Raw genomic sequence first — 15,401 nt, forward strand, 5'->3', positions numbered from 1 at the left:
GAATACCATTTGTTTGTTCTTTCTGGTATTTTAAATGTCTGCTATTCAGTAATGGATTTTATTCTGGCACAACTGCTGTGATAGTAGAAAGTATTATGACCCTTTGAAACTGAAGCACGCTGAGAGCTAATGATTTGTGTAAGATCAAAAATCTGTTGTTCTGCCCTGAGCTGAACTTGGTGAAATAGGTGGCGGTGAGTCAGCATTTTTACAGTTCTGTCAGTATGGTGGACTTGTGACTTGCTTACTTTTCAGTTACTCTTAATTTAATGAGGTCCTAGAGTTCTGTGCTTACCTTCTTTTTCTCATTTGTCAACAATATTTATCTTAATTAAATGGACAGTTTCCAGCCTGAACGTTCTTTACAACTCTGTTCCTGTATTCTTCATTGTTAATCTGCCTCCTTTTCTTCTTATTGCAGGTGCTGTGCAAGCTTTTCCACACAGCTCTGCCACTATATTTCATTCTTGAACTGCAAAACATACTTACTTTTCCAAACCAGGACCTAGATACTGCCAGTTGTGCAATGGTTTTATGATCTGGATAAACATACACATGGCATTTGGCTGACATCACCAAATTCATTCTTATTTGTTACCTAGTCGATAAATGAACGTAGATCTCCAGAGGTGAAAAGCTAGTGCACTAACACACTCACTGCACGACCTACTCTCTAAAACTCTTTAATTTTAGTTATGATAGGACTCAAGTGAGTTACTAATACTATGAAGTGCTGTCCTAGATTAAAGCATTAACATAAGTAATGTTTGAGTAATTCCTGCTTCTACTATACATTATGAAATGGTACGTTTTTTTCTCATAAGATAAAACCCGGTGGGTTGTGTGCATGAAAACTCAGTTCCCTCACATACAGATATTGAAATCAGTCAGCTGTGAATGCAGGTGTTTAAACTGAAGTACACCTATAATTCGTGCACATAAGTGGGGATGAGGCTGAGGTCTCTTTGAAAATCTGTCCCACTGTCTTCATCTTAACGTTAGTTTTCCTTGTTGTATGAGGTAATTTCTCTTTTGTAATTGGAAACAGTATGCAACAATTTAAATAGTCATTCTTCTTTTATTTTAGGACAAAAATCGCTCAAGATATTGAAAGGCTAATTCACCAAAATGACATTATAGACAGAGTTGTATATGACCTTGATAATTCCAGGTAAGTTTTTACCCCACTGAAAACAATACTAAAATAATAGTCTAAGCCTATTCTCTTTCTCGATGATGTGATTTGGAATTTTAAAAACAGCAGCGTTATGATAGACTTCACTAGAAGTTTCTTCTAATGTAACATTGTTTCTGCTATTCAAGATATATTTGTGGAAATGTTCAAAATAATTTCTGAATTACCGAGTGTGGGCTAAAATTAACCTAATGAGTTTGTTTTAGTCAAATCTGCTTTAGTTATTTTGACCTCTTTTCTTTTTGTACCCTTAGTTGGTCAGTGCCAGAGGAAGCAGATGTTTTGAAGTTTAATTCCAAGTTTGAATCTGGAAACTTGCGCAAAGTTATTCAAATCAGAAAGTAAGATATTTCCGCTTTTCTTTTTACATGCAAGGCTTTTCATTTCTGATTTTTTTTTAAAAAAGATTAATTTGTTTTTGTTAATCTTTAGAAACGAATATGATCTAATTCTGAACTCAGATATAAATAGCAATCATTATCATCAATGGTTTTACTTTGAAGTCAGTGGAATGAAAACAGGCATTGGTTACCGGTTTAACATCATCAACTGTGAAAAGTCAAACAGTCAGTTTAACTACGGTAAGATATATTTCCCATACTTTGAGAAGAAATATGTAGAAAAAGCTCTGTACTAGACAGCTAAGCTGCTTCCTTTCCCCTCCCCCCTTAAGCCTCCTGGGGACTGGTACAATTGTGTTTTCTTACAGATCAGATTTTACAATAGCTTTATTAGAGAATGTTTTGACAAGCTTCGGTAAAAAGAAAAAAACATCTTAAAACACTGACTGTCAGTTTTTAAAATTTTGTGTTGTGAGTGAAACCACGTTTCTGGTTGAAGAATGTTACTGGTGGCTGCAGCTAAAATTTATGTTAAGACTCTTGTGGGGATGACACCACCAAAGTCTGTTGACCTGCACAGGTGGAGGAGAATGACAGCTAATGTCTTTAATCCCTTTCTGAACAAAGGTGTATTTTCAGAAGTGAAAGTAGGTGGACACGTTCTCAGACAGCTTTGTTTTACTGATAGGAGGAGAGGTACATCGTGTTTGAGAAGGAATCCTAAGTCTCTGAACTGCCATGCTTTGTAAATGACACCTGTAGTCTCTAGCTATTATTGTTTCATGGTTGTGCCTCATCCAAAAATACTGGCTTACCTGATATGCCTTTATTCTATTTGTCTGGAATTCAGACATTCAGTGTAAAAACTTTTTTTTTTTTCTGATGGATATTCTAGAATTCTTTCTTTTAGTCATTTGAGGAGGAGAAAGAGAAAATCCCTTCTCCCACTCATCCTCAAACACCTGGGATAGAGTAACATCACATCAGTCTTTGTCATAATTTATAATTCACATTGGTAGAATCCAGGAATACCCAAGTAGTTTGACCAGTAGTAAAATGTTTTTTAAATTCTGTATTCACCAGTTACCTTAGATCTTCGTTCGTATGTTTCAAACACTTAATAGTTACTTTTGTTTTTTAAGTATATTGACTGAATCAGTCAATATATTTGACTAATTACCTAAGTAGCAAATACTGTTCAATTAAGATATATAATTTTCTATTCCAACTTGATATGAAGTATTCAACTTAACTATATTCTTCCAAAAATATAAACTGTTACTGTAAAAAAAAAAAAAAAGAGTATTATCGTTCTGAAACATCAGTTACTTTTACAGCTATCCATGTGAATGGATTATAGTCTTTTTTTTTTTTTGAACTCTTTTTGAAGCCTTTTTTGTATAGGTGAATTGGATAGAGTAGAACCCTAGATTTTCGTGGATTATCATTTGTGCTAACCACAGCTTTCAGTTACACATTTCGTTTTCACCTTGTGTAGATCTGTTTGTTTTAATTTGCTGTTTTCTGAAAACTAGGAGGAAGGACAGTCTTTTGTGACCTGATTGAAAGAATGTATAATATTTAGATATTCATAAAAGTGTACTCTTTGGTAGTAAATGAGCATAGCTAGTTTGGAGACTCACATAAAAATGTTGATGTGGTCCATTACTTATAAGAGCTTGATGTTTAAGGTTAAGCATTAAAATGAGATGCATTTTTCCTTTAAGGCATGCAGCCCCTTATGTATTCTGTTCAGGAAGCATTAAATTCTCGACCATCTTGGACTCGTGTTGGGACAGATATTTGTTACTATAAGTAAGTACACCCATCAAACATACGCCAAAGCTTTTACTGAAGATTAGTGTAAGTAGAATTTTTAAGGAAAAATGTTTGGTTCTGACTTTTAATAATTACATTTTAATAGTTTGGTTTTGAACACCGTTTTCTTCCTCAGCTATAGAGAATAACACAAGTGACCAACATATAGGGTGCTTTTTTTCTTTTTTAGCAAACAGATAAGTAGTTCATCTTTCATCATATATTGCATACTATTCTAGAGAACCTTTCTATGGAATGTGCGTATACCTGTTTACTGAAATGTTAATGGTGATTTCCAGTAAGATTTATGAAGTGGTGTTCGTGTTTAGTTTTTTTTTTTTTTCTATTTAATCATGCAGTCATTGTAGAGCAATCCTAAAACACAGGATGAGAAGGTAGCAGCATATCCTTGTGTTACCCTTTTTGGTCAACAGTTATTTACTTCCTTTTTTGTTTGTTTGTGTACTCGCATCTTCCTGATGTGAATGCATGTGCATCCCTACTGTGATAAAGTATCTTACAGATGATGGGAAAGAGTGGATTTAACCTGGATAAACAGGAAAGAGAAATAAAATCCCTAAAAATTTTCTTGCTCTTACAATGTGGTTCAGAAATAATCAACGATAACGAGAAGTGTTCTAGTATGTCTATTAACTTCACTTTACTCTTAGGAATCATTTTTCAAGAAGTTCGATTGCTGCTGGGGGTCAGAAAGGAAAATCTTATTACACGATTACGTTCACAGTGACTTTTCAACATAAAGATGATGTCTGCTACTTTGCTTACCATTATCCATATACATACTCAACTTTAAAGGTGAGAAGATTACGATCCATTACAAAGATAAATATTTACACATTTAGAGAATGTGATACATAAGCATTCATGATTGATTTCTTTTCACTTCTTTCTATGGAGTTCAAAATGCTGCTTGAAATTGAGGATTATAAAATATTAGTACTTAGAATGGTGATGTGTAGGTTGTTATAAAAAAAACAGTAACTGGAAAAATAAATGCTTCCTTTCAGGCTAAAAGGTTTTTCTGAGAATCACAATTCATAATTGTCTGGAAAACTATTAATTGAATTTTATTTATTTATTTATTTTGAGTCAAATGACTCATATCCTGCTATGTATGCATACCTTTTCATAACAGATTTATCCAAGTTACAATTATTTAAGATAATTAGGGACATTTTCAGAATAATGAATTACCTAAAAGGGGTATTGTAAAGCTTTTAGTACCAAGCAAAACTTGGTTGGAATTTCAGGTAGTTGTTTTTGTCATAGTATTAAAAATGTGCTTGGGGATTCAATGGCTAATATGAAACTGTGTTGAGCAAAGCTTTTTACAAAGGAGTATTTTCTCCCTGAAGAAGCATCCCTGATGGCAATATATAAGCAGCTGCTGCCTCCAACAGCTTTGAGGCCTGGGGTTTCTGCCTAACCCGCTGCTGGAGCCCAGCTGAGGGACCCAGGGGTCTCTGTCCCACGTTGATGGATGTGGCTGCTGCTTCCCTGTTTGCAGGTTCAGTCAGTAGTAGCAGTAACCTAGACAGAGACAGACTGACACCCACCCACCCACTCCCCAGTGTCACAGCTACACAGACTGGCACAGACAAGGTGCTGCCTTCAACAGCACTCATTTAACATTTCCAAGACTCACTTTAAACTTAGTTTCAAGTCTCTTTCCTTCTCTCCAGCTGGTAAAGATTGCTGTTCCTAGTGAAAGCACCCCCCTCCCCTAGATTCACAAGCACACACACGTTGTGGGGTGCTGCTATGGCCCATCTGTCCATGCAATCACCTGCCTGATCCTCATCCCTCTTACCTGCTGTACAGGCCTTCTGCTTGCAGGCTAGTCCAGATGGATGCTTACTGGCACATGGGTGCACATGCTCATCTGGCAGGCACTCTGCCTCGTGGTCCCTCCCAGATACCAGCATGACTCTGCCTGCTTGGTAACCCTGCCTGGACCTGGGTCCTCAAACTCACTGGCTAGTCCAAATAGCTTTCTCCAAAGCTTTGCCCGTAGTTTTCCAGGCCCATCAGTTTAATGCCTGGAGACATTTGATCTTGGCCATTGTTTCTATTATATCTTGCTTACCAGGTTTGTCTCTCTCTTGTTCCTGTTTATTACTTCCCCCTTTACTTGTTATCTTCTGCACTAAAAAGGTCCCTGATTGGGTAACCTTTATGAATCACAGGCGCTCACCTTCCACATACCCTTACAGTTTCATTTGGTAGAAAACCAAGAAATCTGCTCTCTGTGCCTTCATCTGCCTCAAAGCAGTTGTAACAACAGGCTATATAAAGAAAAGCATTCAATTTGTTAGAGATACAGAGAATGGTATTTAATGGTCAAAATTACCATGGAAGCTTTAACACTGTTTAGAATGACAAAAAGAAAGGAGGATTAAACAGGACACATGGAATAAGCTGTCATAAATGATTGCAAAACATTTGATCTATTTTTTTTTCCATTATTTTGGGGATGAAGATGCATCTTCAGAAGTTGGAATCTATGCACAACCCTCAACAGATATATTTTCGACAAGATGTTCTCTGTGAGACCCTGGCTGGCAACAGTTGTCCCTTAGTCACTATTACAGCCATGCCAGAGTCAAATTACTATGAACATATCTGTCAGTTTAGTAAGTATGATTTTTCTTTCTCATCAACTGAAAAGAATGGAAAAACATCTCTTTATGAAAAAAAAATAATTAGTATTAAACACTGTGCATTCTAAAAGTAGCAATGTAAAGTAAGATTAATGAATCTCATTAGATTAGAAGGGTGTTCATATTCAGGATTTGTTTTGTATTTAAAAATACATGTGGTAGTCAAGGATATTTACAAGTGACTTTTTCTTTCAAGTATTAAATAAGTTGCTAGATATTTTTGCATGTAGCATTTTGCAGGCAACACACCTTGGAAAGGGATACCTGAGTTCTGAGTTCCTTTTTTGTCTCCAAAAGTTCAGCATATTTGCTTGCCAAAAAAATTGTTCCTAGAGCTAAAGCTAGAGTCATGTCTAAGCTACTGTGATTTGAACTACACTTTGGTCATAACAGCATTCTGTTTTATTCTCCCCCGCCACCAGATTTTTTTTTGTCTATTGCGAAAAAAAAAAAGGCATCAAACTCATCATGTCATAATCACCAGCTCAAGCTGGTTATGCTCATGTGTCTTGGATTGAATTTAAAGTTCAGTTGTGAGAATTCTGTAATTAGCAGTCCTTATAACAATATTCTGGCAAGCTGTATCAAGAATTCCCCATTTATCTGAATATACTGAAAAATAACTCCCAAATAATCTATTGTGGTTTGTAATAAATGAGGCTGTCTTTTCCTCTCTTCAATTAACAGACTGCTTAATTAGCTTGAGTCTTATTTTGCAACTTCTGTGCATGCTTCTTTTTAGGGAATCGTCCTTATATTTTCCTATCCGCTCGTGTACATCCTGGAGAGACTAATGCAAGCTGGGTTATGAAGGGAACACTGGAATATCTTATGAGCAATAACCCAAATGCCCAAAGTTTACGTGAATCTTATATTTTCAAAATTATTCCTATGCTCAATCCGGATGGTGTCATCAATGGAAAGTAAGCATAAGTTTACTTACAGATATTTGACCTGTAATACAAAGTCTTTGAATCTGTTATTAAAAAAATTAATAAATCTAAACTAATCCCAAAACATAAATATATTTAACACAAAGCAGTATTTAATATGAAGAAAATTACTTAGGAAATTACTAGACCTTAGTTTTCCATTTTTTGGCTTTCCAAGGTAGGTGCAGTTGTTCCATGAATTCAAAGTTTATAAATATATATTCATTTTTTCATGGGTGATTTGATGTAATTTTAATTGTCTCTTTGAACTACTAGAAAATACTACTGTCCACAGTCTTGGATAGGTGTAGAGTGGTATATGATAGCACAGCTGCTTCTAGAAAAAGTATGAGAAGTTCATATTTATCATGAAAAGTAAGTTCTTGTATCTGATTCAGCTTTTTATGTAGTTCTCCCTTTTTTTCCTGTAGTTTTTAGAAGGATGTTATGGAAGTGGCTATTTTATCAGGTGTTATTAAAGGGGAGAACTGTATTAGGTCAGTAAGAGAGTATCCTGAATTTATGATAGCCTAATGGCAATATTTTCATTTACTACTACTTTTCTTACTAAATCCAAGGAATATTTCAGAACACTCTGATACTGCAATCAGTAAATATTCAGCAGTCTATATTGATTACAGGGAGTTCTTATAAAATGGTAATTCCAGTATGGTGAATCCACACTTCTTTCTTACCTAGTTATGAGTAGTATTTTAGAAGTTTTTCCTAAAAACCAACAACAAAACAAACACATTCAAAGCAATGATAGATTTGAGTAGAACCCTCTCTTTATATACATAAAAATATGCATGTAGCTGAAAACCTGGAATTAAATCATTCAGACTGTAAGTGAAAGTTTAATGCAGGGACAATTAACAAATCTGTCCAATCAGACACAATCAAAAGACTAATGTACTGAAAATGACTGTACGAATGTAGATTTCTGCAACCTAAACAGTTCTTGCTGAAAGTTTGCTGAATACAGAGATGATCTTTCTTTGTTTGCTGTTTTTTGGTATTGTTTCCTTATTTTCCTAATAGCTGGCTATCTCCTGTTGACTTCATGTTGAAACCTTAGATTTCTGGTTGACATTAGTATTTGTTACAGAAGTGAACACACCAAAACTGTAAAGATACCATATGTTTGAAGTTACTGATTTTGAACTAGCATTTAAATAAAATCACAAGCTTTCAGTTTCAAGAGGACATAGGCAAGATTACAATTGAATTCATCTGAGAAGCCACTTCTGATTTATTTTTATGTTTTCTGTAACATGGCTTAAAAATAAAAACTCAAATATTTCTATACATTTCCATTAATCAGTGTTATAAAATTGAAGTTTCTTTCTTACCAGGCTCTTCCAAAGAAGCAGTGGTAACAACTAAAACTTGAGGTTATGGGGGAAGCTTATTTAAAAGTATTCAGATAATACAAACGTATTATCATGTGTTTTTCCTTCTTCCCCTGCAATAGCCACCGTTGCTCTTTAAGTGGAGAAGACTTAAACAGACAGTGGCAAAATCCAAATCCAGATCTGCATCCCACCATTTACCATGCTAAAGGCTTACTGCAATATCTGGCTGCTATTAAACATTTACCTCTGGTGAGTATGTCTGTATAAACAATTCTGAAGCTTTTAAACTTAGCTGTTCTATAAAACAAACATTTTCATAAGGTCTTACCATGTATCACACTTAAAAATGTGACTTGGTGAAGTGAGCTTTTGCAGATTTCTAAGTCTGAATCTGTTTTTGTAGTTAGGGTAGAGGGTTAAATCTTCCATAGAAGAATCCTACCTTTTCTTCATAATGCAAAAGTTTATCATATAAAGAGTTTTGTTTGATAATTTTTTGGAACTTTCAACAGTGAAAATATAAATGCAATAGAAGGATAAATGAAGATTTTTAAAATTTATGTGCCGTGGCTTTATTTTGGTATATGGTTATTTGTAGGTTTACTGCGATTATCATGGCCACTCACGTAAAAAGAATGTATTTATGTATGGCTGCAGCATCAAAGAGACAATGTGGCACACAAATGTTAATGCTGCCTCTTGTGACATAATGGAAGACCCTGGTTACAGGGTAAGTTTGACATTCATACCTTTTTCATTTGGCATGAATTTGGAATATGCCTTTCAAATAACTTCCTAGTCTTATTCTGCGCACACAGTGACTTTATAGCATAACCAGACTTATTTGGAATGATGGCTTTTAGTTCATCTGTGTACGTCAAAATATTTTGATAGCTTTAAACATCATTTGTATGCTAATACAGCTTAAGAATTTACTCTTAGCGGTGTGCTTAATTTTTTTCAAGTAGCATTGTGTGCTTTTTCTGTTCAACACCATGTAGCAACTATATGGAAAATATGCTTCTGTGCATTTATAATTAGTCAATGGGAAAAAAAAATCATTTGAGCATGGCAAACAATAGAATAGCATCAAGAAAATCAGCAAAAATAACAAAATTACCCTGAGAAATACTCATATATATGGAAAGAAGCAAAGTTCCTGTTTAAAAACATGTAGTTAAGAGGCATGTGCCCCTAATACACAATTAATTTACACAAGCAACATCCACTGTATTATATAGCCTTTTAAAAATTCCTAAAATAAGATTCAAAGAATTATGTGATAATAGTTTCTTCTGTGTAGCTCCACTGCCGCCATGTGGTAATTGGAAATATGTGCAACCTATAATGTCCAAACAGCTTGTGTTTTCTAAAGAGATGCAAACTGGGAAGGACTTGTGGGTGATGTGATGGTTGGAAGCTGTCTTGAGCACAACAATTATGAAATGATAGGGTTTTTGATCTTTGGTAAAGTAAGGAAAGTGGTTAGCAGAACTGCTGCCTTGGATTTCCAGAAGGCAGGGTTTGGTCTATTTAGAAACCTGTTTTGGGAGTGGTTCTGAAAGGCAAAGGAGTCCAGGAAGGCTGGGCCTTTTTCTTGAATAAAGACCAGCCTGGCTTCTTCAGGAACTCAGCAAGAAAAAGAGTTCATGAACTCTGGAAGGAGTGGACGGCTCATGAGGACTATAGAGCTTGTTGTCTACTTGTGCGGGGAGAAAATTGGAAGGGCCAACTGGAACTCAATTTGTATAGTGCAGTAAAAGACAATAAAAAGTGCTTTTATAAATACATGAACAGCGAAGGAAGATTAGGAGAATCTCCATCCTTTATTTGATGGAGATTTCAGTAATTTGATGGAGATTTCAGTAATTTACCAGCAGTCTTGGCTAACCAGGGTGGATGCAGTTGGCAGGAAATTAGCAAATGTGACTAATCTACAAGAAGGGCAGTTTTGGGCCCCTTACTATATGAAAGATGTTGAGTTGCTGAAGTGCATATAGAGTAGAACAACAAAGCTGGTGAAGGATCTAGAAAACAAGACATATGAGGAGTGACTGAGAGCACATGAGTTTTTTAGTTTGCAGAAAAGAAGGCTGAGGGGAGACCTCAGCTCTCTCTACAACTGCCTGAAAGGTAGTAAAAGGTTGTAACAAGCAGGGTGTCAGTTCTTTTCTCAGGTGACAAATGATAATCCTGTCAAGGAAATGGTCTCAAGTTGCTCCAGGGGAGGTTTAGATTAGATATTAGGAAGAATTTCTTTGCAGAGAGGGTAGTCAAACATTGGAACAGGTTGTCCAGGGAAGTGGTAGAGTCCACCATCCCCGGAGCATTTAAGAGGCATGTGGACGTGGCACCAAAGGACATGGGTTAGTGATGGGACCTGGTAGGTCAGGCTGATGATTGGACTTGGCCATCTTGAAGGTCTTTTCCCACCTAGATGATTCTATGATTTTCCACCACTGTAATGTGAACAGCTTGAATTTTGATTCATAATCTAGAGGTTAAGCGTGTGCTTAGTGCTTTGCTGACTATGGATGACTATTTTGTATTAATAAAATCATGCCTGTTAGGTCTGCAGGTTGGATTGTTGGAACAGTTCAATATATGAATTATGCTTTCTTAACTGTGTGGGTTATGTAGGGCACTTAATTTAAGCAAAGTTATCTGGGTGAATTAGAAGGAGATAGCGATCACCTGAAGAATTCCTCATTCCTATACACATGACTAATACTTCATTTTAGGAACTGCATCTGAAAAATAGGATTTAAACAAGTAGGAAGTTACAAACCTGTTGTCATTTGAGCCTCCTGGGCTTAAAAAAGTCCAGCTGGCAAAATGTTTTTATTATTACTCTTATATTAATTTAAACTACAGACAGATTTTCTGATGACAGTTTGTGATTTAATGTTTTCCCTTGTCTTCCTTTCATAGGTGAAATAAAGAATCACTGTCTCTTTCGAATTATTGTCTTGCAGGCACTCCCCAAGATCCTGAGTCAAACTGCACCGGCATTCTGCATGGGCAGCTGCAGCTTTGTAGTGGAAAAGTCCAAGGAGTCAACAGCACGAGTTGTTGTCTGGAGAGAGATTGGAGTACAGAGGAGCTACACAATGGAAAGCACATTATGTGGATGTGACCAGGGCAAATATAAGGTAAGAAAGTGTATCAGTTAAACTGCTCTTGCTTTATAATTTCTACCATTTGCACTGGAAGCCTGTTTTATAATCCTGCTTGCTTGCTTGCTTACCTTAGACTTCTAAAACTGCTTTAAGATCTCTGTGTACTCTAAAATTGGTGAAATGACATTATTTGCAATATTACAAGTTGCATAACAGTCTTTGTCTGTCACTTAAAACACATCATAGTATGCTATGCTTATGGGCTGTTTTAACAAGCTTACTGTTAATTATTGCTTATAGCACAAATGAATGCATGTAATTAAAAAATTCAGAGAACTATTCTTTCCAGTAGATTATTCAGATTGGGTGGTAATAAATGCCAATACTAGAATAAAATCCTTCACATCTTGCAATTTTAGACTTCACCATGGCAGTTGTTGGTTCTTCAGAAAGTATTTAGTACAGAATTTTTGTAGATTGAGAAATAAACTTAGGAAGTGAACCACTTTCATATTGTCTTACCAACACTATTAAGTGCGTATCTTTAGGTAAACTCATTGTAGCTGTTTCACCTCTAGACTTAGAGCTTTTTTTCAAGTTGTGTCCTTCAAACCATTAATAGGGATGGATGTTTTAAAACAAAAAGTGACCCCCCTCACTAGTAGAAAACTTACTTCATAAGGAAAACCTTTGTAGGGAGAAAAAAAACAAAAAAAAAAAACAACCCTAACATCAGAGCTTCAGCTTCTGTCAGTGGGTTAAATGTAGCTACAAATTGAAGCAAGTTTGTAAAGTGAATGTTCAGAGAAGTCACACCTTCCTCTGCTTCAAAACAGAGTTTAGAAGTGCTAATCAAGAAAAAGTGGCCAGAAGGCTCAGATAAGGTGCTTGACCTCAGATAAGGTGCATGAGAACCAGAATTCTGGGACAAAGAAGGAGGAGAGAAAAAAAAGGGATATAACAAAGTATATTTACCCATGCTTATCTTTTCAGACAGCAGGAAGGTATTTTGGCAGGAATTTTAGTAGGTCTGTAACTACTGAACGAGTGTATTAATTTTGTCAATTAACAACAGAAGCATTCCTGTTATTGTCAGAATATTCCATTACAATTTTCATTGTTCCTCAGATGATGACATTATGGAGTTTTAAAAAATAACCTATCCAGCTAGTTTGAAACTTCCAGAATATTCTTACAAACATCAACATTCATGGCCTTCACAGTGCTGCTACAGAAAGTTCTTATTGAAAGGTGAATAGAGATACTTTGTGGACAAACTTTTAAGATGCTTAAGCTGCAAAGCCCTTCTTCAGTAAGGGAGGAAGAAATGGCTGAATTCTGTGGAAAAATCAGTTACTCTAAAGGGAAGAGCAATCTCCTACATGCTGTAAACAAGTTGATGAGATTGAATTGCTGTTCTGTCACTTATTTTGTTTGGAATGAAACAGTTCATGAGCTCTTAGTCATTCTTTGTAACATACATAAAGAACCTTTGTTTTTTCTTCACTATGATAATGCTCAGGTTAATTAATGAAATTTGTCTGAAAGGCCAAAGTTACTAGACATAACAAGGAACGAGCAGCATTTCTGCAAAGAGACTGTCAAAGAGAGAAGAGACTGGGCCTTTTTTCTATGGAGGAAGTGAAGCCAGCAACTCCATGAATGGACTTGTGATATATATTTATTTTCATATTTCATATGTTATTTCAAAACACAAAACTGAGTTAAGCTGTAGAAATTCTCTTCTCTCCTGCTTGCCACCCCAAAAGACATGACAGTTCTGATCTGAGGGACCGTGTGCTGTGTAAAGGTCTGAAGCACTTTTCTGCTCACCTGGCTTACTGTCATCACTGAATTTTGTCAAAGCACAAAGAAGATTACTAAAAAATTTTGTTCTTTGTGAAAGAAATGATGAGTCTCTGCCAAAGTTGGTCATCACTTTTGACTCGTATTATTTTTAATTTTACTCAGACAGTGGTGATGCTAGACTGCATACAGACAGGAAAAAAGTTGTTTAACTGAAGTTTGCAGTTCTCACCTGAATTTAGGATCACTGGGACAGTTATCTCTGGAAACAAACTCACTTGAACTGCTTGTGTGTTGTTTTTGTAACACACTGAGAATTAGTGCTGCAAATATTGTTTAGTCATCTGTGATTCAAGATACGAAAACCAAAAAGATGAGGTGAAAAGTTGCTCAGTAATCTGTGAAGGATAATTAAGATTCCAGATAACAGGAAAATTTTGTTACTAAACCTAAAAGTTGAACAATAATTTAACTAGGAAATCTGTTCCTCTACTGCTTGGAGACTTATAAGCTTGGCAGTATGACTTAATTTTTAAGTTAATTGAGAAAGCTTTGTCACTTGGAAATTTCATGATGCACAGAAAAGAAGACTTTAAGAGTCTAAAACAAGAATTTGGTCAACACACAAGCTAAGTTACCATGATCATTCTATCTCTACACTTTGAATTCACAAAAATGATCATGTCTTTGTAACTCCTACTGAATAGGAAAAGATGATTTACTGTCCAAATGATTTCTCCAAATCTTACTAAAACTTTTCAATTTAAATACATATTACAGGAAGATTCGTCTCAACTTAAGGTGGCAGCCTGTTGCACCTTCTGTCATGCATCTTTGTTTTCATGTAGGAGAGTCCATTGCTGAGAAGAAATATGAAGCCATTTACATGCCATACTTAGTAAGGAAGACGCCAGTCAGCTGTATGAAGTATTACTGCCTACTGTCTAGGATGATGATCGTGTAAAATATAAAGGAAAAAGGAATGAAATTCAGAATTTCAAAAAGCCAAAATTGAAAGCATCCTTTTTTTTTTTTTTTTTAAGCTACCTTGAGGTGGCTAACCTTGTGCTTAACAGCAATGTTTGTAACATATAAGGAACTTAATTGGACCACAGTTGAAGGTATTAGAATAATAGTTGAAGGTATTTGGAAGACCAAGAAGCAGAGTATAATCAAAGCTTCAGCAAAAGTGAACTTTGTCTGAGTTCCTTAGTGCAACTGTTTATTACAATGTCTGGAAGCAGACTTTGGGTCCCTTGTTTCATGGAAAGTAAGAGAATTGTCTGATTCAACATAAAGAATGGATTAAGAAGTTCTATATTTGACAGGTCTGTGTTCATTGCATTCTCTGTTAATCAAAGAAATGATAAAAATCTAGACTTTAGCTTAGGCTTTTACTTCAAGCTTATAGACTCTTCAGTATAGCAAGTTCAAATTCTTGCTGTCTAGGTGCTTCACAGTTACCCATCTCCCATTTGATCCATTTAGATTTCTCTTTAGTTATATATTGTTTCTGCTGTGCTGAAAATAGCAGCCATGGAATATGCACACGCTATTTATCTTTCTAACAATTGTCTTTGCACTTTATTTCATACTGTACTCTTGTCAACTTAAACAGCCACTCCTCTGATACTCTGTAAGGAGTCTGTCAACTAACTATATCTTCTTCAGCAACAGATGTAGACAATGATCGGAAAAGTTTCTGAACATCCAGTTGTGCACCTTAGTAATCTTTGTAACAGTGAGATTACTGTTACACTTCTCCTTCCTCTTCTGCATACTTGTTGCCTCTTGTCCTTAATGTTATTTTAATCTTTTTGGGGCAGGGACTGTGTCTTCCTGTGATTAGCGTAGTGGAGCCCCAGCTATGATTGGGGTCTTCGAATGTTACAGATGTGCAAACAAATAACAAAACAAAAACAAAAAATTGGCCTCTGTGGATAAGGTACTGCACTGGGAGTGAGGAGAACTGATTTCTGTTCCCAGCGGGGTCAGTGACATGCTGTGAGACACTGTGCAAATCGCTTCAGCCCTCTCTGCCTCCATTTCTCCATCAATAAAATGAGGATAATTCTTCCTTTATTAATAAAGTGCTTTGAAACCTACAGCACAAAAGCACTATAAAAGAGGTAAGTAGTATTACTATTAACAATA

The 15,401-nt window shown here is 35.8% G+C and overlaps 1 protein-coding gene across 14 annotated transcripts in view; it reads left to right on the plus strand.

Moving 5' to 3' along the window:
- AGTPBP1 (ATP/GTP binding carboxypeptidase 1) overlaps positions 1-15,401 on the plus strand; it is a 66,456-nt gene that overhangs the window by 35,579 nt on the left and 15,476 nt on the right. For 9 of the 14 annotated variants that reach the window (XM_066988424.1, XM_066988423.1, XM_048080567.2 and 6 more), the window contains 10 exons: positions 1,088-1,171; positions 1,450-1,536; positions 1,628-1,776; positions 3,264-3,351; positions 4,026-4,170; positions 5,855-6,008; positions 6,778-6,958; positions 8,442-8,571; positions 8,921-9,052; positions 11,298-11,474. In XM_066988424.1, the coding sequence (XP_066844525.1) occupies positions 1,088-1,171; positions 1,450-1,536; positions 1,628-1,776; positions 3,264-3,351; positions 4,026-4,170; positions 5,855-6,008; positions 6,778-6,958; positions 8,442-8,571; positions 8,921-9,052; positions 11,298-11,474 (1,327 nt within the window). The other 5 variants (XR_010827795.1, XR_007169611.2, XM_066988425.1 and 2 more) reach the window with 5 other exon arrangements.

This window comes from Anser cygnoides, chromosome Z (assembly GCF_040182565.1).
Source record: "Anser cygnoides isolate HZ-2024a breed goose chromosome Z, Taihu_goose_T2T_genome, whole genome shotgun sequence".
In the NCBI taxonomy this organism is placed as follows: Eukaryota; Metazoa; Chordata; class Aves; order Anseriformes; family Anatidae; genus Anser; species Anser cygnoides.